This window comes from Melitaea cinxia, chromosome 8 (genome assembly GCF_905220565.1).
Source record: "Melitaea cinxia chromosome 8, ilMelCinx1.1, whole genome shotgun sequence".
In the NCBI taxonomy this organism is placed as follows: Eukaryota; Metazoa; Arthropoda; class Insecta; order Lepidoptera; family Nymphalidae; genus Melitaea; species Melitaea cinxia.
The window spans coordinates 723,008-748,542 of NC_059401.1; the positions used below are offsets into that span (position 1 = coordinate 723,008).

General features: G+C 34.2%; 1 protein-coding gene across 1 annotated transcript in view; it reads left to right on the forward strand.

The window, feature by feature from the left end:
• Positions 1–25,535, forward strand: part of LOC123655948 (apoptosis-resistant E3 ubiquitin protein ligase 1) — a 50,644-nt gene that overhangs the window by 13,293 nt on the left and 11,816 nt on the right. Inside the window, exon 2 of the mRNA XM_045591685.1 lies at positions 5,363–5,528. Coding sequence (XP_045447641.1) covers positions 5,363–5,528 — 166 coding nt within the window. The remainder of the gene's footprint in view (positions 1–5,362; positions 5,529–25,535) is intronic.

Here is a 25,535-nt window from a genome sequence, read left to right on the forward strand (position 1 = left end):
TTGTTTGGATTTCCTTTGGATTTATTTTCAGAAGTGTCAACATCTGTCTCGTTTTGTTTTAGTTCACGTTATTTTTTGGATTACGGTTATAACCAAAACGCATGTGAATTAGTAGAAAAGAAAATTTATTAAATGTGTATAAAAGGTATTACCGAATGTAAGTGGTATGACTTTAATGTTTCAACGTTGGCAACTTACCAAATAAATGAAACAATAATGGCGGTTTTAGTAAATAATGGATGAGGATAGGTTGACGCAGTCTTTTCAGCAATATAGGGGTTCACTTTGCCGGGTTGGCCCCGAAAGTCGTGGGAGCCGCCGCCTCCTTGCGAAGGCTGCTGCTGAAAGTGGGTGGCACGAGAGACAACCTCCGTTAGCTGTACTCCGGAGTCATTCGGAGTATGAGGCACCCGTCTGGGTGGGCACCCTCAGTCGCACCAAAAATCTCTGCTGCAACTTCCGCAGCAGCACACGCGGGGTTTTTAGCCAGTAAGAGTCTAGCATAACAATTCTAGTACCCCCGAGCCGGAATGGTATCCACGGGGATTTTCCGCACGTAAAAAAAGTGGTTCCAGCAATAGGCCATTTTGCTAGTGGCGATCCTTGCTTATGACAAATGTTTGTATAGACTAAACCATGTTTGTATAAATTGTACCGTCTTTGTCATGGTACTTTGTTATGCTTGCGCTGCGTCATTGTATGTTTTTTTGACCCCGAAACAGGTTTTTAATCCCACTAGAAGTTGGAAACTTTGAAGTGCTTTCTTTTTAAATTATAAGTTCTTAAGCTACATTGTGCTGTGTGGCTACGGCACTAAAGAATTTAGCCGCCCCCTCTCTTCCCGTGGGTGTCGTAAGAGGCGACTAAGGGATAACAAGGTTCCACAACCACCATGGAACTTAAGAAGCCGACCGATGGCGGGATAACCATCCAACTGCTGGCTTTGAAATACACAGGCCGAAGACGGGCAGCAGCGTCTTCGGTGCGACAAGGCCAGTACTGCGGTCACCAATCCGCCTGCCCCGCGTGGTGACTATGGGCAAAACACATGAGTTCACGTTATTTTTGGCGTAAACTTGTGGAGGCCTATGTCCAGCAGTGGACTGTATAGGCTGTAATGATGAAGCTACATTTAATGTAATAATTATGTAAAGTAATTAAACTTTTGTTACAATAAATACGGCAAATTGTTTTAAAGCCTGTATATTTCGAAACAGAAAATCAAACGCCTAAATTGAAGCGGTAATTGTTAAGTTCGGAAGGTCAAGAAAAGTTGGAAAAGAGGCTTCGCGTGAGACACGATACAAGGCAATTTTCGAACGCCTCTCTTGATGGGCCATTAGTAATTACGTTCTGAAACTTTGATGTGTTTACCTATCACTGTAGTTTGATTTCGGTTCTTGCTTTTATATTAGTTTTTTTCATCAGTATTATAGATCACAGCGGTTTTATACAGTTTCGATCAAAGAATAAGGAATAAAAAGGAAAATATAAAAAAATACGAAAACAATGTCACGAGATTCAAAATCGGATGGTTTTGAAATTATATAAAAAAAATTCACACACTGGTCATTTCCTAAAGTAAACAACTAAATTATCTTATTTTATAATTTTATTTTTCAATTTTACCATTGCACTCTTATATAACAGTAAAAATGTAGTTGTTTTCTGATTAAGTTCAAATAAATTTATTTTGAACAAAAAAAATGTTCCGTTAGTGGTCGAAGGTTTAATTTCCTGCAGATATTTACGTACTTATATTAAATGATTATTTCTTGTCTGGGCATGTCCCTCAGTTACCTCGGTTAGCGCGTAAAACCGTGGGTCCTGATTGTTATCATTGGCATCTGATAGCGATTGCGATCCATGGTAGAAAAATTGTACGTTAAACCTTAGTGGAGCAACATGACGTATTAGAGAATAAGGCTTCAAACATTGGAAAGGACGCCATTGTTTGTTGTGGAAAGTTTTGACTATTTTAGCTTAGTTAAGATAGTAAATTAATAAATTTAGTTATCTGGATTAATTGGGTTGGATAAATTGGGTTGTCTGGACGAAATGGCTAAATAGCCATAAGTTCGCCCATTGTACTTCACAGTCTGTAAATGTTTTTTTAAATGTGTTTAAAATGTAGTTGTGGTGTGCAATAAAGTATAAATAAATAAATATTAAAATAACACTTTTTCTTCCGTTATTGCGTATATAAATTCCGGACAAGTAAAGCAATATTAACTTAGATAAAGGGCTTTTGAAATACTGATTCATTTCTTGCTACGCTAACAGATATTTGCTATGACGTGGTTCATTAAAACTTGCGCGTTCAAAGCAAATTGGACGATATAAAAACTTTACGATGGCGTGACAATTGACAGTTATTTTTTCGCCGAAGGTTTTTTTACGCAGCTGTTATTTTTCCTTCGGAATCGAAACGACGGTTAGGTTCGCATATATGTTATTCTACGTGTGAAATAGCACGCGAACTTTAGTTTTAATTATTTCAATAGAAATGTTAGAACGCATGACTAATATATTTGGAGTTGGCGCCCAACGTGGGTCACATGAAAAAATTATGACATCATCTATTTATGATTATATTTTTTACTAATCTATAGTGGCTAACAAGCACGGTCTGCGACACCAAGAGCATCACTAGAACGTTTTCCACCTGCTACCCTCCCTTACTTTCAACACTGCATCCCCATTGCGTAGAAAATACAGCATTTGTTGAGAGTAGTGTTATTTGGCTTTTATCTTTCGTAAAGTACCGCTACACACATAGTTCCGCTACCATCTCGGAACTTAAAAAGCCGACCGGTGACGGGATAACCATCCAACTGCTGGCTTTGAAAAACACAGGCCGAAGACGGGCAGTAGCGTCTTCGGTGCGACAAAGACAGCCCTGCGGTCACCAACCCGCCCGCCCAGCGTGGTGACTATGGGCAAAACACCTCAGTTCATGCTATTTTTGGCGTAAGCTTGTGGAGGCCTATGTCCAGCAGTGGAAAGTATAAGTTGTAATGATTTCGTGAAGTTGAATTACTTTCCCAGTCGAGCTGCTACAGATTTTGAGCAAGATGTTTCCAACTGTGCCATACTTCAATATTATATTAGTAATAAACAATCGCCTTGCCTCGGAGAGCACGTTAAGCCGTCGGTCCCGGTTGTTATCATGTACACCTGATAGCGATCGTTACTCATAGTAGGGAATATATCCGCCAACCCGCATTGGAGCAGCGTGGTGGATTAAGCTCTGATCCTTCTCCTACATGGGGAAAGAGGCCTATGCCCAGTAGTGGGATATTACAGGCTGAAGCGTATAAACAATCGTTGTAGATAATACACATTATGTATAACATACATTCTGTCTCCGTCTTTTAGTCATTTTTTTATGTCTAGGTAAAGGTTGTGTTCTATATTTTACAGTCATAGTGAAGGTCGTTCTGTTGCCTGGTAACTCGCCTACAACAAACTTTCTTATTTAACGGTAAATGTACCTATTTAGTAACAAGACCTTGTTTGCTTTATGTAATTTTGTATATTTATGTTTGTTTCGTAATAGATAACTTTGCTAATGTATTCATCAATACAATAATATACATTAAAGGATTGTTTCTAAGTATTTGTTTATTACATGTATGTATAGCTAATCAAATCCCACAAACAATTTTTAAATTGTATGAGAGTAAATTTAAAGTTTGTATTAAATAGAATTTACTACCTAAACCCCATTTTTCGGTGCAGGATTACATAAATGACAAAGATGTGTAGATTAAGTGACGCTATATTTTACGGTAGTAGCTTCACTTATAACGATAGGTAAAATTTTTATTTGTAAAGTGGCTCGTAGAAGTGTCTTCTTTGTCACTCTGAAATTGGCGAAATTGTTATGTCAAATTGACACAAATAAATGCTATCGAACGAAGATTTGAATTGTAAAAAGATTCTTGTCATCTGGTTCTCGTCAATAGGTTAGAAGTCACAGGCTTCATTAAAACGAAATCTACAAACCCACTTATAATTAAGTTAACGATTTGAAGCGGTCTTGGAGAAATGGAATTGTAATCTTGTGGTGCTGAGTGAAGAAATTATTGTTCTAATTAAATTTTGTTATGAAGATTATGTCGTTCCATTTTGTTTGTATTTGTAGATGTTTTCCAGGATACTATTATTTCTTACGAACGTTTTTATTGTCAGATAGTGCAGTTGTTCATGTTGATTTAAATTAGTTTCTGATTGTGAATTTCGACGAAAATGAAAATATTTAATATCTTTAAAGTCAAAGTTGACCTTCTTGATACAACTGAACAAACAATAACAAACAACTCTTTTTATAATTATCAGCTGACTCGATAGACTTGTCCTGTCTTGCGGACTGTTGAAAGCAAGAAGTATAGTTTAAACATTTTTGAATATCATATCAAAAATTGACCGCTCCAGCGGGGTCGAACCCGCGTCTCCGACTTACCGTGTCGGCGCTCTAGCCAATTAAGCTATGGAACGATGCACCCGCTCGAGCGAAATTTTCGATATGATAATTTTTAATTTCGGTTTAAGCGAACCGTGGCGCCGTCTATAGTGAGCTCTTTACAGAAACCCGTAACTATTCAAAGTTTCATATTACAATGAAAATCTTTGATCCGTTATCCGTTACCGTTACCGTTACGGTAAGTCGGAGACGCGGGTTCGACCCCGCTGGAGCGGTCAATTTTTGATATGATATTCAAAAATGTTTAGAATTCCTAATGTGGGTAAACACAAAAATAAAATCTTAGATATTAAAAATAGCACGGTGTCGTCTCCTGTCAAAGATTTTCATTGTAATATGAAACTTTGAATAGTTACGGGTTTCTGTAAAGAGCTCACTATAGACGGCGCCACGGTTCGCTTAAACCGAAATTAAAAATTATCATATCGAAAATTTCGCTCGAGCGGGTGCATCGTTCCATAGCTTAATTGGCTAGAGCACCGACACGGTAAGTCGGAGACGCGGGTTCGACCCCGCTGGAGCGGTCAATTTTTGATATGATATTCAAAAATGTTTAGAATTCCTAATGTGGGTAAACACAAAAATAAAATCTTAGATATTAAGTATAGTTTAAATGATTAATTTTTCTGAAATTTTTCAATTACTATGCTAGTTCCAATTTCCAGTTTCTATGTTAAGTTACAGCCGACTGATATAACTATTCGATCATTTTTTTTTTTCGATACATATATAAATAAATACATATATTACACCCATACTCGTGATGAGAATCGCGTTAAATCAGCCCACAGGCCCCAGGGCAGAAAGCACAGTCATTGCAAACTGTGCCAATGGTCTAGACTAGAATACATAACTAATAATAACCTATTGTTATAGGAATATCGACGCTATCAGGGTGCGCGTCACCAGAAAACATGGAGAGATTGCCGGAACTGCCCGCATCGGAGGAAAGGAGACTACGGCGGGCGGCGCATGTGTTGCAGCAGAGGCTCGTGTTGCGGCAGTGGCTGGCCACGCACAAGCTACAGCACGCATATTCTAAGTAAGTTTAAGTACTTAGTCCATAAAATTCTTGCCAAAGTTTTATCCCCTGAGAAATTTGTTAGGTTTTGGGATGATTAGATATCCTGCTCTGTTTCGAGCTTCTCGGCGACAGAGTAGGGATCGATTTGTGAATTGTACAGAAGTCACAAACAGAAAAAAAAAATTGTCCGCAAAAATAATCAAAATAAAAAATGATTTATTTTTATAATAATCAAAATGAGTATTAGTACATACTCATAAAATATCTGTATCCATAAAATGTTGGAGTGAACTCGAAGCTCAGTGCTTAATATCCGTGTTAACTATACAGGCATTAAAGTTTCTTTTGTTTAAGATTTTTTTCACGGTTTTTTTTATTTGAAATTTGCGTTTTCTATTTTCTGAGTAAACTTGGCTGTGAAATGTAATCTTCGCTTCAATCTAATAGGTAGCTCTACGCTTCAGCCTGTAATATGCTACTGCTGCACATAGGCCTCTTTTCCCATTTAGGAGAAGGATCAGAGCTTATTCCACCACGCTGCTCCAATGCGGGTAGCTCTCATGATAATGAAATTAAAATTAACATGTTATTACTAATAGACGCAAATCAATAAAACGTTCATTGGAAGAAAACGCTGGACTATACTATACAAACTTTAATCCGCTTCTTATTTCTTTTAACCCATCTGCGCGAATGTGAATGTGTGTATGCTGTGAGTTACACGAATATATTTAATATTACTACTTTTTTTTTTTTATAAAAGTAAGACCAAGGGCATGGTTTTAAGAAACATACAAATACTTAATTACAGAACAATTTGCATCTTAAATGTTTGAATGGTCGCCGCGCAATTTTGTAAAGCTCCGCTCATTAAAACACAGCCTTTCATAAATCTGAAACAGACTCATTATCGCGTATAAAAATATGAATAGAATCCATTTCGAAGACATTTTTATAGAACGATTAAATATTTAAAAATCGGTATAAAACATATTTTAATCGATAATTTTTTTATTGCGCATAAAATAGCAAAAAAAAAATCAGACTAAATTAAATATAGAATACCTCGCGCCATTTTGAAAATATTGTAAATTGTGTTTTAAATTGCATTGAATGTTAATAAATTTTAACAAAATTATATTTTACACTATCTTTTAATTTAAAAAAACCTTTGCATACTTTATATATGATGTAGAACCGTGGAATACGATTATCGCAATTTTTATTTTGTACTGTTGGAAACAAACAAGAACCTAATGGTGAGGGTAACATATAATAAATATTCACTCTATTGAAAGTAATTTTTTATAATAATTTATATGAAGAACTAGCGACCCGCTCCGGCTTCGCACGGATATAAAATATAATTATAGCCTATGTCATTCACTGAAAAAATGATTAAAATCGATCCAGTAGTTTTGATTTATTCATTACTGCCCGTGGCCCACACGCGTTAACTTTAGAGTAAAAGCCGGCCGGAACCGCCGCAAATGCTACGTACCGCAATTTTTAAATCTGTAATATCTTCGAAAATATTCATTTAAACCATATGCTGTAAAGGACCATATAGATCTATATTAAATCAACAATGTATTTAAGGTATTTCATTATATAATGATTAATGCTGTATTGGTTAAAATCGCTTTGAAAATTAGCAATTATTTGTCGTAAAAAGTAAATGACAAAAAAATGTTATTGTGGGATATCCATAAGAGATAGACATATACCATAGCGGAGTTTTCTGTAGACCTTGTCAATGTGTATAATACTAATTACATTATTTTGATAAATCTAGTAGGGTTCAGGCTGTGTTTGCAATGTAAGCGGAAAAAATGTAATTATTTACGACATCACATTAGACACCTCAAAAATAACAGTATTTCTCCACTATTTAATGAATGTTATTATACATATAAACCTTCCTCTTCAATCACTCTATCTATTAAAAAAAACCGCATCAAAATCCGTTGCGTAGTTTTAAAGATTTAAGCATACATAGCGACATAGGGATATAGGGACATAGGGACAGAGAAAGCGACTTTGTTTTATACTATGTAGTGAAGGACAGAAAAATAGATTTAAAACCATCAAAACGTAGTAAATAAAAAAAAGTAATCAAAAGAAATTCAATGCTTAGTGCTTGGCATTTAAAAGCGTAAATTAAAAAATGTCTGCATCACAAACACATTGACCAAGTAACGAAATAAATCGCGAAGACTAAGCCGTTAGCGAGATAAAGCGATGATAAATGGTGTTGAAATTGACTGTCATAAATAATATTCGCCGAGTCAGCTCGCAGCTCGGGATCATATCTTGGCGCACCGCGTCGTTGCTTGGGTCGTAAACGTTTTGTGCTTTACCTTTACCATATTTCAGTCTACCCTCTTTAAACTTATGTCATATTCTGTTAGTGGTTTTCCATCTAAAGAAGTTTAAACTTTTAATTTTTCATAACCTTTCTACTTGTGGGTTTCAGACAACTATTTAGCGCTTTTTAAATTTGGAATTTTATTTTTTTATGTATATCGTTAATTCTATCATTTTAATTTTCTTTACGTTTGTACACTACACTTATTATTAACGTTGGTACGTTGGCACACTAATTGTAAAATAATGCGATTATTTAAATTTTACCTCCTGCGTTATAAACTAAGATACAGGAATAAAAAAGTACAGGAATTCTGACTGCGGTTATTAACACAGTTTCTACTGATCAGCGACATATAATCAGAATTGTAAATGGTGAAAATTGCAGTTGATCGCCAATTCTTTAAATTATGTATGTTTTATTTTCCATACAATAAATATATAACCCCCTGCAGTAACCGCAGTCTGACTTAAACTAAAATAAATCGATATTGATGAAAATGATTTGCATAGACCGTATTCTAGCAAAATGCTCAGTCACAAATACATTCAATGGTTTGCGCCAGTCGTAAATATTTAGCGTTTATTTAACGTGTCGTTTGTTTGTTTGTTTAACGTTTTGTGCATGAAACATAATACTTTCGTATAATCCAACTGAATATACGAGAAAGATATATCTTGTTTTCGAAGAAAAACTTTGAATAAAGAGTTTGTCTGTAAGGATTAGATGCATATCTAGTGATGATTACAAGATTTTCATCTATTACTAGCTGACCGAACGAACTTCGTACTGCATTTTTTTGTGAATATTTTTTTTTATTTATAAACATTAGTTCATACAATACCTTGTCCTAACAATAAATACCAGAACACAAAGAATTATCCAGTTTTGTGCAGTTGTTCGAAAGAGACTTTATATAGATTTTTTAGTATTTCCTAAATAGACTTTGTATAGATTTATTTCATTTGCGTAGACACGTGTCCATTTCTTTTGACTTATTCACAAATCGATTTGCGATGGAAAGAATAAGAAGGAGGAAAAGGAGCTTAAGGACTTTCATCTACCGCTGCACACTGGAAACGCGGCTTTCGTAAAGTGTATCAATGTATATTGATGCTACCACCTTGGAACTTAAAAACCATCCAACTACTGGCTTTAAAATACACAGGCCGGAAACGGGCAGCAGCGTCTTCGGTGCGACAAAGCCAGCCCTGCGGTCACCAACCCGCCTGCCCACCGTGGTGACTTTGGGCAAAACACATGAGTTCACGTTATTTTTGGCGTAAACTTGTGGAGGTCTATGTCCAGCAGTGGACTGTATAGGCTGTAATGATGATGATGATCAATGTATATTGCATTTTTCTCGATGCCAGAAAACGTGCTTTCGCGGAAAATCATCGCATCCTTAGACTAGAACTGTGAAAAACGTTTTCATCCGCAATCTTAGCGGATTCGACTTGCGAACGGATTTTTGTAGACCAAATTGTTTTAGCTCCAAAATATCGCTCCTCTTGTAACTTTTTCTTACCAAGTTTGCGGATTTTCCAACAAATTTATGGAATTCTTTTGCGACCAGCAGAGTATCATTGTCATCGCGTTATTGTTTAGTACTAAATCAATGCTTGTCCTTCAGGGCTCGAAAAAGATTTGCGTTGTGAGTTCTTAATGTAAGATATCAAGTTTGGTGGGCAATAATAAATTATATCTTGCCATTGCCATATTACGCTGTCAATACACGCTTTAATAACAATGCTTCGTTAGACCGTTCTAAGTTCTGTCTCATATACTCTTTTGTTGATGAACAATAATTGTGTTTGCCCCCAAACAAAAAAAACCAACTTCAATTACATCGACAAGTAATACAACGTATGTAGACGAAAAAATAGTCCAGTAAATACACGTTATCAAATATTATTCAAAAAGTATTTATTGGATAGCGGCAACAATTTAAACGGGACGACAAGGCAAGCATCCGCTTTCGATTAAAACAAGAATAGTCAAAATCAAAACCCAGTAAAAAGTTCTGAACTAACAAACATAAAAAATACAATGAAATTGAGGCCCACATCCTTTTTTGAAAGTCTAAAAATAGCTATGCGATGGCCAATTTGTAAGCGACGTTTTCCATAAAGCTGCCTTTTACATCTGAGCTCGTATGAGAAAATATTTTTTTTGGCATGGATAACGTAGATTGAAGGTTTTTCCATGAAAGTTTACACAATAGAGGTGCATACATCACTAAATGAGCTTGTTGGATTATTTTGTTATACCTAGAATATTTATATTATTTTCGCCAAGGTTTATGATTCTAGACCGAAAATACCGGTTATTGATTTTTATGCAGTTCGATTGCCATCTCGTCTCTGGTATTCTTGATGGCACCACCTGCTTACAAAAATTTCCTACCTAAAAATAGCCACCGTGATCAGGTGCTTATGATAGCAACGGAGATAGACCTCTTTATCTACTCGGAGGCACGGTTAGACCACCAGGACAATCACGTAATCAACCATGAATGAAAATATACATTGTAAGGATGATGATGATGATGATGAAAGTGCTAATAACAGACGGCAAGGAAGACTTGCCTGATATGAGTTTGATGCAGTTATTGACACAGCACGTCACACAAGAGATGGACATTGGAGACAGGGCAAGACCTAATTTTATAAATTAACACTTTAAATATTAGCATAATAATATTTTCTGTATTGTATACGTTACGTATACGTTACGTGATTATATATATACATTTCTCTATTTATTTATAGATACATTTATCTATTTTTTTGCTTGCTTTAGAAGAATAAAACAACATTAAAATTTGAGTTTTATTCTCAAAACGATTAAGATCGGCGTCTCTTGAAACATCTTCTAAAACTCGTTTTATAACTTTATATTAGAATAGTTTTGTATTGAATATTTCAAAGTTATTTTGAAACTATAATATGTTAATCTTAATGCACGTGAATAGAAGCAGAATTTATACTTTTTAACCGAAAAAATGGGTTCTCAATTCGATTGTAATTTTTTTTTTTCTGTTTGTTACCTCCGAACTTTTGACTTGCACTTTCGTCTGCTTATAGGTTGTATTATATTTCGATGTCATTGAAGTCGGTTTTTTTTTCGTTTGTGAGCAAACACTACTATTTTTAATATTAACTAACTATCAGAAATTATTTAGGTACTATTTTTTATATTGTTTTGGAACGAAGTTCCTTATGGCGCATTTTGGCGCGGCAAAAAACGTCCATAAAAGATAGTGTAAATTCTTTATATATAGTCAATAGTCATGTATGACGGCTATACAGTGTTTAATGTATAGTCTACGTGATGATTGTTTTTATTATTGCAGTTTGCTATTGTTATTATATCATTCGATAATTATTATATATTTTTATAAATCATTGTAAATAAAATAAAGGTGTTATTGTGCTAAGATAATTTTGTTAAGTAAATTTTTTTATATTTTTATCGATAAAAAAATCTTTATAAGACTACTTGGAATTAAAATTTTATAATAACGAACTTTGTTTCTATCTGGTGTCCCACAACATCACATGTTTTTTTTTTCAAATTGATTTTTAATTTATACTAATGGAGAACTTTCTTATTTTATTTAAATTGGTAATTAATACTGTTAATCTGTAAAAAAATTATGCAAAATTAAATCGGTTTTATAGAAGCCTTAAAGATATAAAATTTACAAAAGAGATCCCATTAACAGAATACAGTGATATAGTTGAAATTATTGTTTTTAAAGTAATTGATAACTTCATAACATCAAGTTATATGCAATAACGTTAAAAATCGGTGATTAGATTTTTTTTTTAAATTTTTATCTTTCTAATGACTTTCTCACAGACGAATCTAACGACGTGCTTAAAATTTATCGATTTTTTACGAGGGAATATTGAAACTCGTATATATACGTATGTGTCGTGCACACTTCGGACACACTTTACTTCGGAATCTTTAAAGTATAATTTATTCTAGTTAAAAAAAACGAGTGTGCTTTAGACCCCACGACCGAAGTAAAACTTATGAAACGTAACTTTCTTTCTATCTTCACTAACTTAAATCTCCCTTATACTTCAGTTTGCCTCCCCCGATCACACATTTCGTAACGCTCTTGTCACGCATTCACCAACTTACTCCCAAGTCAACCGTGCGTAAAGAAATTTTACTTCAAAAGTTGGGGAATTTTTACTTTTAATATCTCTTGTGTAATATTGTTTTATATTATACCATTATAAAATTTTCGGAACTGTATCTAGTTTTAAATAACTACTTATATTTAAACTTGAGAAATAAAACGAGAAACACGTTGCCAATTTGGAGGCTGGTATGTTTCTGATTCTCACATAGTATATTATTAAATTCATGTCTCTTCAAAAGTCAAAGAATTAATTAATATCTATCTTTTGTCACACGGAGCTAATCCTATGAGCTGCCCGGTGGCAATGGAAAGTCAGCGGAACAGTCACGTACTAATTTACGAGAGTGAGATGGATATGTTTGTTTCTTTATCGTGACGCATTTTCGTTTCATCGAGTTTCAAATCACGATTCTAAAAAAGTTTCACTTCGAAACTTTAATATGTAAGTGATTCAGATAGAAAATACAATAGAAACGTTCGCAGTATCTATACATATAATAAAATGGTAGGAAAGTCAAAACTGTACATTGAATATTTTTTTAAAAGAATACTTGTGATCTACAATCGATACCGAAGCAAAAAATATAGTTTCTAGAATTTTTGTCTGTTTGTCTGTTTGTCTGTATGTATATCCGGGATAAAATCAAAAAGTATCGCATGGATTTACTTCAAATTTGACACGAATATTATTAAGAAGTCGGGTCAACATATACATATTATCACGCTATCACCTACGGGGAACGAGCAGTGAACCTTTATTTCTTCAATGCACTCTGTGACAACGTGTAATCTAACGACGCATATTTGAATGTTGTTGTTATTATGTTAATAACCATGCTATAGCTTCACACTATAAATAAAGACATTCTGTAGTATATTTAGTATCAGCATTGCACCAGTGCGAAGCCGGGGCGGGTCGCTAGTCTTTAATATAAAACGATTTCTGTCGTTTGGGTTGTATTCAACGGGATCGTAAATGAATATTTGAGCGCTGAACAAAATTAATTGTAATAGGGACGAGTCGAGGTTTATTATTACGATCGGCGAATTCAATCCTAGATTCATTTACTGCATTACTTTGTTTGCTTGCAGAATTATAATATTTATTTTGTTTGAATTTAGTTCAAAGATATTTGATATACAAATGTTAAATTTCTGAATTAATTTTCGTTTTAAAAATCGTTTGGTGATTAAAATAAATGGTAAAAACGTTTTGGTTTAAAGTAATTTTTAACTGACTTCCAATATTTTTGGTAAGCAGGCAAAAAATGCATAGTTTTACTATATACTACATGTACAAGTAATAATTTAATTTCAATCAACATATTCCCACAAAAATATTGTTAAACCTATTTCTCGATTTACAGGTACCCGATAGCGATCGTTATTCATAGTAGGGAATATATCCGCAAACCCGCATTGGACCAGCGTGGTGGATTAAGCTTTGCCCCTTATCCTGCATGGGTAAAGAGGCCTATGCCCTGCAGTGGGCTATTACAAGCTGAAGCGTTATTTTTTATAAAAAAAAAGTGTTTTTAAAGGGCAATAAAGTCTATCAATATTACCGATATAAATCAAACGGTAAAGCTGAAGCTATTCACAGTTTTCACCGTGCCAGTTAAACTCTTATGACCAGATGGATCGATGTCAAAAATTACGAACGGTACTTGGAAATGAAATGTAAACGTTTTCGCTTAATATCCATCATCTTAACATGTTGAAAGTTAAATACGTTGAATCATATTTTTGAGGAAGAAAAGAACTCTTCATTATGGCGAAAGATAAGATCCATATTACAAAATGTCTCCTCTTCATAAAAGAGAAGGATGTGATATATATATATATATGTACGTATGTATACGTCGCCGCTCCAGTTTGTACTGGTACTGGTATCCTAAAAACAACCTTATATTTTTAAACTAGCTTCTGCCCGTGACTTCGTGCGCGTGGAATAGGAACAATTCTGTCATACGTGATTTTTGCGAAACTTTTAACTGTTTACGCAGCGCACGCAGCGAAAGCTCTCAAAGGGAAAAAATACCCCCGATTTTAAAACATTCTTCATTGGTGCTCGTGATATAGCCTATAGCCTTCCTCGATAAATGGGCTATCGAACACTGAGAGAATTTTTCAAACTGGACCAGTAGTTCCTGAGAGTAGCACGTCCAAACAAACAAACAAACAAAAAAAACTCTTCAGCTTTATAATATTAGTATAGATTGATAATGACAAACCTACATACGCTAAGAACAGTATTCCGCGTCTTACTGTGGGCGGCACTTCTTTTCGTTTAGCACAAGTACTTCTAAATTAACTAAGTTTGTCAAATAATGTTTTATTAAGTTTTTATTTAATTATTTATTTAAGTAAAGTGAAACTGAGTGACAGGATAAGAAATAGTGAGATAAGGAAACGTTGTGGTCTGAAAGAAGATGTAGTGACAAAAATTGAGAAAGGTATGCTCAAATGGTTTGGCCATGTCGAGAGAATGAGTGAAGAACGATTGACGAAAAAAGTGTATAAGGCGAGTGTAAATGGAAGGTTTGGAAGAGGTAGACCTAGGCGGACGTTCCGAGACCAAATAAGGGACGTCTTGAAAAAAGGTCAGGTCAAGAGTACCCTAAACCGCAGAGCATGTATGAAGGGAATAATGAAAGTGGACGAAGCGAAAGAAGTATGTAAGGATCGTAGCAAGTGGAAAGAAGTGGTCTCTGCCTACCCCTACGGGAAAGAGGCGTGATTATATGTATGTATGTATGTTTTATTTAATTTAAAGGAACTGCCATCAAAGTCCCTTACCTAAAGCAGTACCTTCGCTTAAGCCAGCTAGACAGCTAGGATAGACATCTTATCTCTAAAGTCAGATGCAAATTAAGCACCTACCCATAGTTGGGTAAATCTAATTAAGGCGTAAATTAACCGCCGGCAACACTTTAATTAGTTCATAGATTCTTGTCCGTGTTTAGATTGTAACGTAATATCATAAGTTCGCCCGGAACAGATTATATACGAAAGGGCTCTGATAATCATATTAATTAGTAGCTAAAGCCTGGGGCTTCGTTGGTGTTAAATCGAGTTAGCAACGGTAATTTAAGATTTGTTCCGGTATTATGTTTGAGAATTTTTATAGGATTACTTACCTAATATTTTTCAAATTAATCCATGTTAATCGTTATACAGTTGGGTCCTATACCATTTTAGTCTCATTGATAATTTGAGAGTTAATTAACAGTAATTTTATTATTCAAATAACTTAAACCCCATATGTATCGTGCAAGTGTCGTGCTTAGGTAAAGGGCAGTAATGTTTTTTTCACTTTTCATTGTGATTTATATAACAAAGAAATATTGCATAAATGAATGATTATTCGTTTACCTCTAGATTGAAAGGCGTATAAAATGTATAAAACGTAAATCTCCGTATCAAACTGACAAGTCTGACGGTTTCATCGAGTTACGAACTGACGTTGTATCGCATTTATGTCGTCGCAGCTTGAGGACATTATTTAAATCACGACATTGATAAAAAAATATTGGAAATATAAATAAATAATTTGTGACAGCTACACTTTTTGAAGCAGTCGTATATCGTGTATCATTTTTAACCGACTTCAAAAAAGGAGGAGGTTTTCTCAATTCGACTGTATAAATATTTTTTTTATGTGTTCGCGGATAACTTTGTCGTTTATGAACCGATTTTGCTGATTATTTTTTTGTTGGAAAGGAGATATCCCAAGAGTAGCACCATGATAAGGAAACCAGGATCTGATAGTTGGTATCCCAGATGAATCGAGGGGAATCTTCGGAAATCGTAGTGGCGACTAGTGCGTTTGTTGATTTTTTTCGTCTACTTACGTTGTATTACTTGTCGATGTAATTGAAGTCGTTTTTTTTCGTTTGCTAGCAAACACGATTATTTATGTGTTAGTTGCTGTAATATAATTAGATAAATTTATCAGCAACTTACATGTTAAATAGACCCTTCTAAAATGACTTAGAATGTGGAGTTTGTAACTAAATTCTGTTTTTAGTATGTCTAAAGTGACATTGTTGAAATCATCCGTGCTGTTCTGGCACTATTGGAAGCCGTTAATCCTAATTAGTGAATAATAAACAGAATACTAAAACTGGCTGTGAGTGACGTTTTTGGATCTTATATCATCATTCATCATCATCATCATTTCAGCCTATCACAGTCCACTGCTGCACACAGGCCTCCACAAGTTCACGCCAAAGATAGCGCGAACTCATCTGTTTTGTCCATCACGCTGGACAGGCGGGTTGGTGACCGGATCTTATATACATGTTTAAAAAAGATATATGAAAAAAAGTGTGTGTCAGCTCCGACGCACGACTGGAGTTTACTCCTTCAGATCGACTGTCTAAATAGGCATAAAAAAGGCTTACTATTCTAAGAAAAAGATTAATACCATATCAAATGGCAAATAAACTTATCAAATAACACCATTTATTACGTTAAAAAAACGTAACGAGGTCATTCGTTCAGTAAATTTTACTCCTTATATGAAAATTGATTCTTATGGAGTTAAACTCTAAAAATCATGAGAAAAACACCTACTTAGATATATTTCACTAAGCCTCTTGGTACGAGTAAGCGAATATTAGATTAGATTAGTAGATTAATACAGATTATCTCGGGCTGATGAAAATTTATACGGTTTTATACTCGGATGAATATCGAGATTAATAATTTACGATGAGCTATTGCCACTATGATTGCCACTGGCTCTGTATTAGCGCGCGCTATTTCAGCTACGTTAGGCTATGCGGTTGTACTTGTGCTGTTTGTGTTTCGTGACATTTTTGATTAACCGCAAACGTAACAGTTTAACAAAACTTAATAAAATGTTACTAGAAAGATAATTATAATTATATTAATATATTTATTTGGGACATCGCACAAGTCATTGATATTTTTGTTTACACACGAAGATCACAGAATAAACGGTGTTTTATTACGGTTAAATTATGGTCGTTTGGTGTGGAATCGGATTTTTTAAATTGAACTTCATAACAATGATATTATTAATAATTAATTTTGCGGTCTTCTAATTTGCGTTATTAGTTGTTTCCCTACAAAGACTTGGTGTATATTTGTTTAGATATAATTGTGTTTGCTCGCAAACGAAAAAAAAACCGACTTCAATTACATCGACAAGTAATACAACGTAGATCGACGAAAAAATAGTCAAGCAACTACGCGTTATTAAAGATTACTCAAAAAGTAGTTATCAGATCTCGATAAAATTTATATGTGACCACATGATAAACATCAGCTTTCGATTAAATTACAAAATTATCATAATCGGTACACCCAATAAAAAGTTATTACGGATTTTCGAGAGTTTCCCTCGATTCCTCTGGGATCCCATCATCAGATCCTAGTTTCCTTATCACGGTACCAAACTAGGGATATCCCCTTTCCAATAAAAAAAGAATTATCAAAATCGGTATATCCAGTAGAAAGTTATGCGGTATAATACAACGTAGGTCGACGAAAAAAGCGTCAAGTAAAAACACATTATTAGATATAACTCGAAAAGTAGTTGTTAGATCTCAAATAAATTTAAATGGGACCAATTGGCACACACCACCTTTCGATTAAAACAAAATTTGTCGAAATCGGTCCACACGGGCAAAAGTTCTGATGTAACATACATAAAAAAAAAAAAAAAAAAAAATAAAAAAATAAAAAAAAATACAGTCGAATTGAGAACCTCCTCCTTTTTTGGAAGTCGGTTAAAAATACAAGTGCCTGTACAGTGCACTGTCTATTTTTGGCTCCTCTTAAAGTACAAGTTAGAACGTCCCCATGGAAATATATTCAAATTAAACGACATCAGTTGCTACACAATTTATATAGTACTGAGACGTATTGACTTATTGACTTACGTTAGGTGTATCTAAGTGGTCTCAATCAATGGGTTGTTAGACATTTTGCAAATAATGTAAGTAAACGATTATAGAGGCTTTCTACAAATGTTTACCAAAACATTATATTTGAACGATGTTATGTAAATTTTCATATATTTGTCATTTGTTACGCTATAAAATATTTCAATGCGGTTTTTAATAATATACTTGTCAAAGATACGTAACTTTATCTTGTAAATGTTGGCACTCCACAGCATTATCCGACGAAGGTCAGAGATAAAAGCATTGCAAGTCTCCAAATCGAATTATTTTCCAACGTACGTGTATTTGGATTTTTGGTACCGTATTCGATATTACCTTGCTCCTAAAAAAATCCCTCTCGATATTACTGAGGGCATATCCAAAATATTGCTAAATTTAGCGAGTATTAGATTACGTAAGTCCTCTTAGATACTTACGTACCTGAATCTTACAGATGACAGTCATAATATAGAATTACCTTACAAGAACGAAATATAATATCTTGATGACAAAGTTTTCTTAGTCATTAAGATATTATTTTAATATAATGTATATATATGTAAATGTAAATTGATAAATGTTGAATGTCAAATTATTATGAAAGCTATTTTTGTTGCCATCACGATGGGCTTTTGTCCCCTCGTTTCGGGGAACGAAGTAGTCTGTCCTTAGGCGGTTATTACGTGTTGTAGGTATTTAAATTATAATACAAATAGCCAAACATCCAAGTTTTTAGTACAATATTAAATAAGTCTGTGAGCTTAAGAATGCTTTTCGACGATTTGTTTATGGGCTTGAATCAAATTTATTTCAAAATCAATTGCGTAAAAGACTTCTACTTTTTGTAATATAATTATAACACTGTCATATTATTCTAATTATTTGAGCCGTTAATTCGCTGAACATTCATTTATATGCGAGATTATCTATCCTCTAATAACATTAACAATTTGTTCACGGTCCCATAACTTTTATTCAAGCGTATATAATTGTTTTAAATGTGTGACAATGTATTTAAACCTTAAATAGCATTTGTTTCCGTGGGTTTTATTTAGTAAAAAGTAACAAGTAAAATTGCATATATATTTTTTAACCGACTTCCAAAAAAGGAGGAGGTTCTCAATTCGACTGTATTTTTTTTTTTTTTTTTTTTTTTTTTTTTTTTATGTATGTTACATCAGAACTTTTGCCCGTGTGGACCGATTTCGACAAATTTTGTTTTAATCGAAAGGTGGTGTGTGCCAATTGGTCCCATTTAAATTTATTTGAGATCTAACAACTACTTTTCGAGTTATATCTAATAATGTGTTTTTACTTGACGCTTTTTTCGTCGACCTACGTTGTATTATACCGCATAACTTTCTACTGGATATACCGATTTTGATAATTCTTTTTTTGTTGGAAAGGGGATATCCCTAGTTTGGTACCGTGATAAGGAAACTAGGATCTGATGATGGGATCCCAGAGGAATCAAGGGAAACTCTCGAAAATCCGTAATAACTTTTTACTGGGTGTACCGATTTTGATAATTTTTAATTTAATCGAAAGCTGATGTTTATCATGTGGTCACATATAAATTTTATCGAGATCTGATAACTACTTTTTGAGTAATCTTTAATAACGCGTAGTTGCTTGACTATTTTTTCGTCGATCTACGTTGTATTACTTGTCGATGTAATTGAAGTCGGTTTTTTTTTCGTTTGCGAGCAAACACAATTATTGTTGACATCGCCTCGGGCATAAGAGATCTTGTTGCTTATTCTTGTGTTTTGTACACACACTTGTGTACCTTTGATACTAGCAGTTTTTGTTTTGTTCCTTTTTTATTTACTACTAGCTCACTCGTGCGGTTTTACTTGCTCTGACTGTAATATGAGAGGGAGATAATTACGAGAGGCAGACAAAAACTTCTTTTTGGCTTCTATTGCCCTAAATATTTCTCGAGTTCAGACATTGATCGTCTAGAATTTTACAATATTATTGAAGTATAACTTCTATACGCACGCTTGACTTGGGGAGTAAGCTGGTGAATGCGTCACGAGAGCGATACGAAAAGTGTGATCGGGTGAAGCGAACGGAAGTTGAGAGAGATATAAGTTAGTGAAGATAGAAAGAGGGAGAGTTACGTTTCGTATATTACTGTAGGGGCTACTAAGGATCTTTTACTTCAGTCGCTTAGAACACACGACACTCGACACAGCACACTTGTTTTTTTTTTATAATTTAAATATTATCCGTAGTGTCTTTGTAAATTTGTATAGAAACTGTTTTTCTCTCTTAGTAAAATAGGAAAATAAACTGATTTAAAACAATAGTGATTACTCTATTTTTATTAAGATGGCAGAGAAAGAAAGTAAACAATACTGAATATTACTTCGCAGATTGGAAAGTAAGATTTAAAATATTGGAATAAAAGTATTCAACTTTATATAAGAATGCAAGCGGAATTTCAAGAAATCTGTCGCTCGAAGCGAGTGATCTGGGCGTCATTTAATCTGGTCGTTCGCGGAGTAATCTAATAATCCCCTCTGTATATCAGGTTATAATTTCATTCAGCGGTCTTCCGATTAATCTTCAAGAATTAAATATTTAGCAATTTCAACAATAATTTTTTTATTACTTTAATTTTCTTAATTCTAAAAAGACGTATGTTATTTTATTTTGGGTGTTTGCAGCGTTTCCAATTTTTTAAACTTCCATAGAAAATTGTTCACCTTCAACTAACGATATTAAAGGTCGAAACGTAACCCATTCTTAACATTTATCACTTTCGTAGTTTCCAGTAGCTTTTCTGGTTTCTTGCCAGTTCTTTTTAGGAGAAATTTTATTTCGAACAATTTGGTAGTTTAACATTGAGCAAATACATTACAGTACAGTGACGATCTAAGAGTACTAAAAAGCCGTCTTCTGTCCAAATGCCACTTCTACGGAAGAAAAGAGTTGGAGGTTTTTAGGTTAACCTTTACTGCGAATTGACGAATGTACATTGATGTGGTTTGATGAATTCCGAAACTTCCAAGTTTCGTTATGATGATGATTAATACTTACTTACTTTTTTCTTTGTATACTTTATTTAATCTATATTATATATAAAAGCGAAAAAACACTCATCACGAAATCTCCGAAACTATAACACCTACAAACTTGAAATTTGGTAGGTAGGTTCCTTATAGGACATAGACATCCGCTAAGAACGGATTTTACGAAACTCGACCCCTAAAAGGGGATAAAACGGGGGTTGGGAGTTTGTATGAAAGTCCTATATTTTTGAAGTAAGAGACTTGAAATTTAAAATGTATGCTCTATAGATGGTGAGAAGGTGTCCAAATAGTGCATCGTAATCTGTATATATAAAAGAAAAAGGTCACTGACTGACTCTTCACGAGAATTCAAAAACCGCTGGATGGTCCATCCATCCAGGATGGACAGAGACGAATTTGGCAGGGAGGTAGATTATAGTTAGTAGACGTCCGCTAAGAACGGATTTTGCGATATTCCACCGCTAAGGGATTTTAATTGGGGTTGATACTTTGTATGAAACATATACTGCAGCTATAAGTTCGCCTGCTAGGTTATTTATACTGCAGCCTGAAAATAAAGCTAAAAATGTAGTGTATATAGAGGTTTTATAAAAATAACTGTTAAATTATACTAAATTGTCCCTTTAAAAAAGTTACTCAGTGTGATAAACATGTCAAGTGACTAAAAAAAAATAAAAAAATAATTTGCGTTAAACATCTTAATAGTAATGCATATCTTCATAACCACGCGAACGTAGTCGCGGGCAACAGTTAGTGTATTATGAAACAAAGTCACCAAAAGTGTATGTGATCGATTCCCTTAAAATCTACTGAACGGATTTTCATGCGATTTCACCAATGGAGAGAGGGCTTCAAGAGGAAGGGTTACGGAACGACTTAGCCGATTTTGATGAGAGTTTCTCTGGAAGTTTGGCGGGAAAACTTTGTGAAACACTGATTTCAACGCGGGCGAAGCCGCGGGCACAGCTAGTTTGTCTATAAATTGCTTTTTGGGTATGCTGGAATATTTCTGTCTTCTAGAGATAAGTACATCTTATACCTTTATGCTTTATTTGTTGCTTATCTTTCTACATATCTGTAAGCATTATTATGTAATGTCTGCAGCACAAATTATTGATTTGCTTCACTGTGGAGCACTTAATAATTTCAATTAAAAAAAAAACCAATCCAGAACCAAAAAAATCATTCACAATTCTCCTAACATTGATCGAAGAATTATAACCAACAACTTTCTTGAAAAAAAACACGTTTAAGTTTAACAATCTATTTATACTAATACTATTTAATTATAATTCTAGCTTTGCAATGATAACCAAGTTAAACGAAAGACAGACCATATTTTTATTCGAATATGTATACATAGTTACAAATGTTCGCTCGGTAAGTCGGTTACAAAGGAATACCGGCGAGTAAATAGTGTCGGTAAATGTATGCCGAGTTGTTCTCGACCGACATTTCTCACCTCTGTTTACGCGGGATCGCACTTCTCAAGGAACCTCAAACAAAGACATGCGTGTTGAAACAGACGGGTTTGACGAAGAGTTTGGGTGTATATAAGGGACAAAATATTTGCAGGTTATATGTGTAAGCTTGAGAATTAATATAAGTATGCATGCTTATGTACTATAATATAGTTAATAAATATTTTATATACTTATATTTCCGTTGATAGCAGATTTACTTACGTTATTAACACTAAATATTTGTACCTTTTTAATGCGATTCGTTCGTAACTTTTGCCATGTCAAAGAAATCACCTAAACCTAATTGACTTTAAACTTAGTTTATCTTTTGGTCTTGAAAGCATTTTTAAATTAGTGCGACGTAATTGTTTTAATATCCTATCTATGATTAAAGAAATATAACTATGACGATAGGAAGCTATAATTATTTTAAGTTGTCAATTATTATTTAAAAATATTTGATCACCAAAAAAGTCTGTTTATATACTCCAAAACCAAATACTACTCTCTTCTTGATTTAGAAAAATAGCTTATTTATCAAAACCTCTGCGAAGGTTTCATGAAAGTTATGTTACGATGTACCTGCACTGTAAAATTCTTATATCTTCGAGTTATGGTAAAGAGGACGTACCATAGTAATACGAGTATGTCAAAGAGTTTTTTAAATATGATATTTTTATGAATCATTACGTTCACCATTTCTATGATAATATTCAACGTAATACGTATTTACCCTTCATTTTATTTCGCGTAGCTCTGAAGCTCCTTCAAGACGGTCGTAAAAATAAATCTCATCTTAGAAATCTTTGCACGAAGATCGCTCCCATTAACGTGTTATATAAAAGAAGATGCTAAGCAATCTAAGACTTTTCGAATGTTTTATTGTTCGTGTGTTTAGTTTTTCCTCACTTTCGGTTTCTTTTGCTCCAAAAGAACTAAGGAAACTTTACGTTTTGTATGTTTATCGGTTAACTGATTTTAACGAGTTTTACTTTTCTTTGAATTATTATGTCTTCTGAACAACAACCGCTCTGGTGTAGTGGTGCGGTAGTCGCCTAAAACAACGACGGTTTGCGTGTTCGATTCCTGCTCGGGATGGATATTTGTATTTGTACAAATATTTCTTCCCGGTTTGGATGTCTGTCCTTGTGAATCTCCCCGCCGTGCCTCGGAGACCACGTTAAGCCGTCGGTCCCGGTTGTTATCATAAACACCTGATACCGATCGTTACTGATAGTAGAGAATATACCCGCCGTAGAGAATTACCCGCCGTAAGGTGGTGGTGATATAGATAATATTAAAATATATATTTTTAAGAAAACGATTACGCATGTAAATAATGTAAGATTAAGCTAGATATAAGTATAGTATTATAAGGAAGAAAAAAATAATAATAAAAAAAAGAAAAAAAACATAGATAAATTGTACCATACATTAGAATAAGAACCGGTCGGTGGACTTACGTCTCTTTTGGAGACATTAAGTTAGTCTAACTTGAACAGCGATGTTGCTGAGTAACGCCTACCTTGAAATAAAAAAAAAAATAAAAATAAAAATTGCATGTTTTTATGTTTTTAGAAAAAAAAAGGACATGGGTTCATAAGCCCGTGGATGTATATCACTTGTATAAAAAATAAAATATAAAATATACCGCCAACCCGCAGTGGAGCAGCGTGGTGGATCAAGCTCCTACACGCAGCAAGAGGTCTATGCCCAGCATTGAGATGTTACAGGCTGAATGCGTCTTTTGAATAATATGAGGCACGATCAAAACTATGCGAGCGACGAAATTAAATTTGTAGTATGTGATCATGATGGATAAAAAATATTGTTTTATTTACACCTCGCTTTTACTCGTGAATTTAGAATAAGATATTTTTGAAGTAAAACTTCTTAACGCCCGCCCGATTTGGGGAGTAAGCTAGTGAATGCTTGACACGAGCGTTACGGAAAGTGTGATCGGGTGAGGCAAGAAAGAGTACTCTCTCTTAACTTACGAAACGCAACTCTCTCTGAGCTACGTTACTTCAGTCGTGTGGTCTAAAGCACACTTACTTTTTGTCTAGGTGTTTAATGGGAATCTTTCAAACCCGTGATAAGTAAAGTAGTGTGAATGTTGCAGCAGTATGTGTTCTACATACCTGACGCCCTGAGTTTAAGTTCACTGAACTTCTTTTCTATGCGCACAAAAAGACAAGTAGACAAATTTATTTAGCGTAGATTTTATCATAGTATTCGTAGTGAAGACTATGGTAGACGAAATAATTAAAAAAACAACTTATACAAAATGACTTTAGTAATTTCTTAAACCCTAGAAGGTGAATCATGATGCAATCAAATGTATTCAAATTCAATAATTGTGTTTGCTTGCAAACGATAAAAAACCGACTTCAATTACATCGACAAGTAATACAACGTAGATCGACGAAAAAATAGTTAAGTAACGTAAGATCTCGATAAAATTTATACGTAACTACATGATAAACATCAGCTTTCGATTAAATTAAAAATTATCAAAATCGGTACACCCACTTAAAAGTTATGGCGGATTTTTGAGAGTTTCCCTCGATTTCTCTGGGATTTCATCATCAGATCCTGGTTTCCTTATCACGGTATTAAACTAGGGATATCTCCTTTCCAACAAAAAAAGAATTATCAAAATCGGTACATCCAGTAAAAAGTTATGCGGTATAATACAACGTAGGTCGACGAAAAAGCGTCAAGTAAAAACGCATTATTAGATGTAACTCGAAAAGTAGTTGTTAGATCTCAAATAAATTTAAATGGGACCAAATGACACACACCACCTTTCGATCAAAAGAAAATTTGTCGAAATCGGTCCACCCCATCAAAAGTTCTGAAGTAACATACATTAAAAAAAAAAAAAAAATACAGTTGAATTGAGAACCTCCTCCTTTTTTGGAAGTCGGTTAAAAAGAACATTTTGCGTGATGCCATAACAAATATACATACAAAAGGAGAGAACAAAATTCATTTTTTTTTTAATTAATATTTTCAAAGAAACGTATACACGAAGGCCAATTAAAACTTTCCGGCTTCTGTTGCTCTTATAATGGAC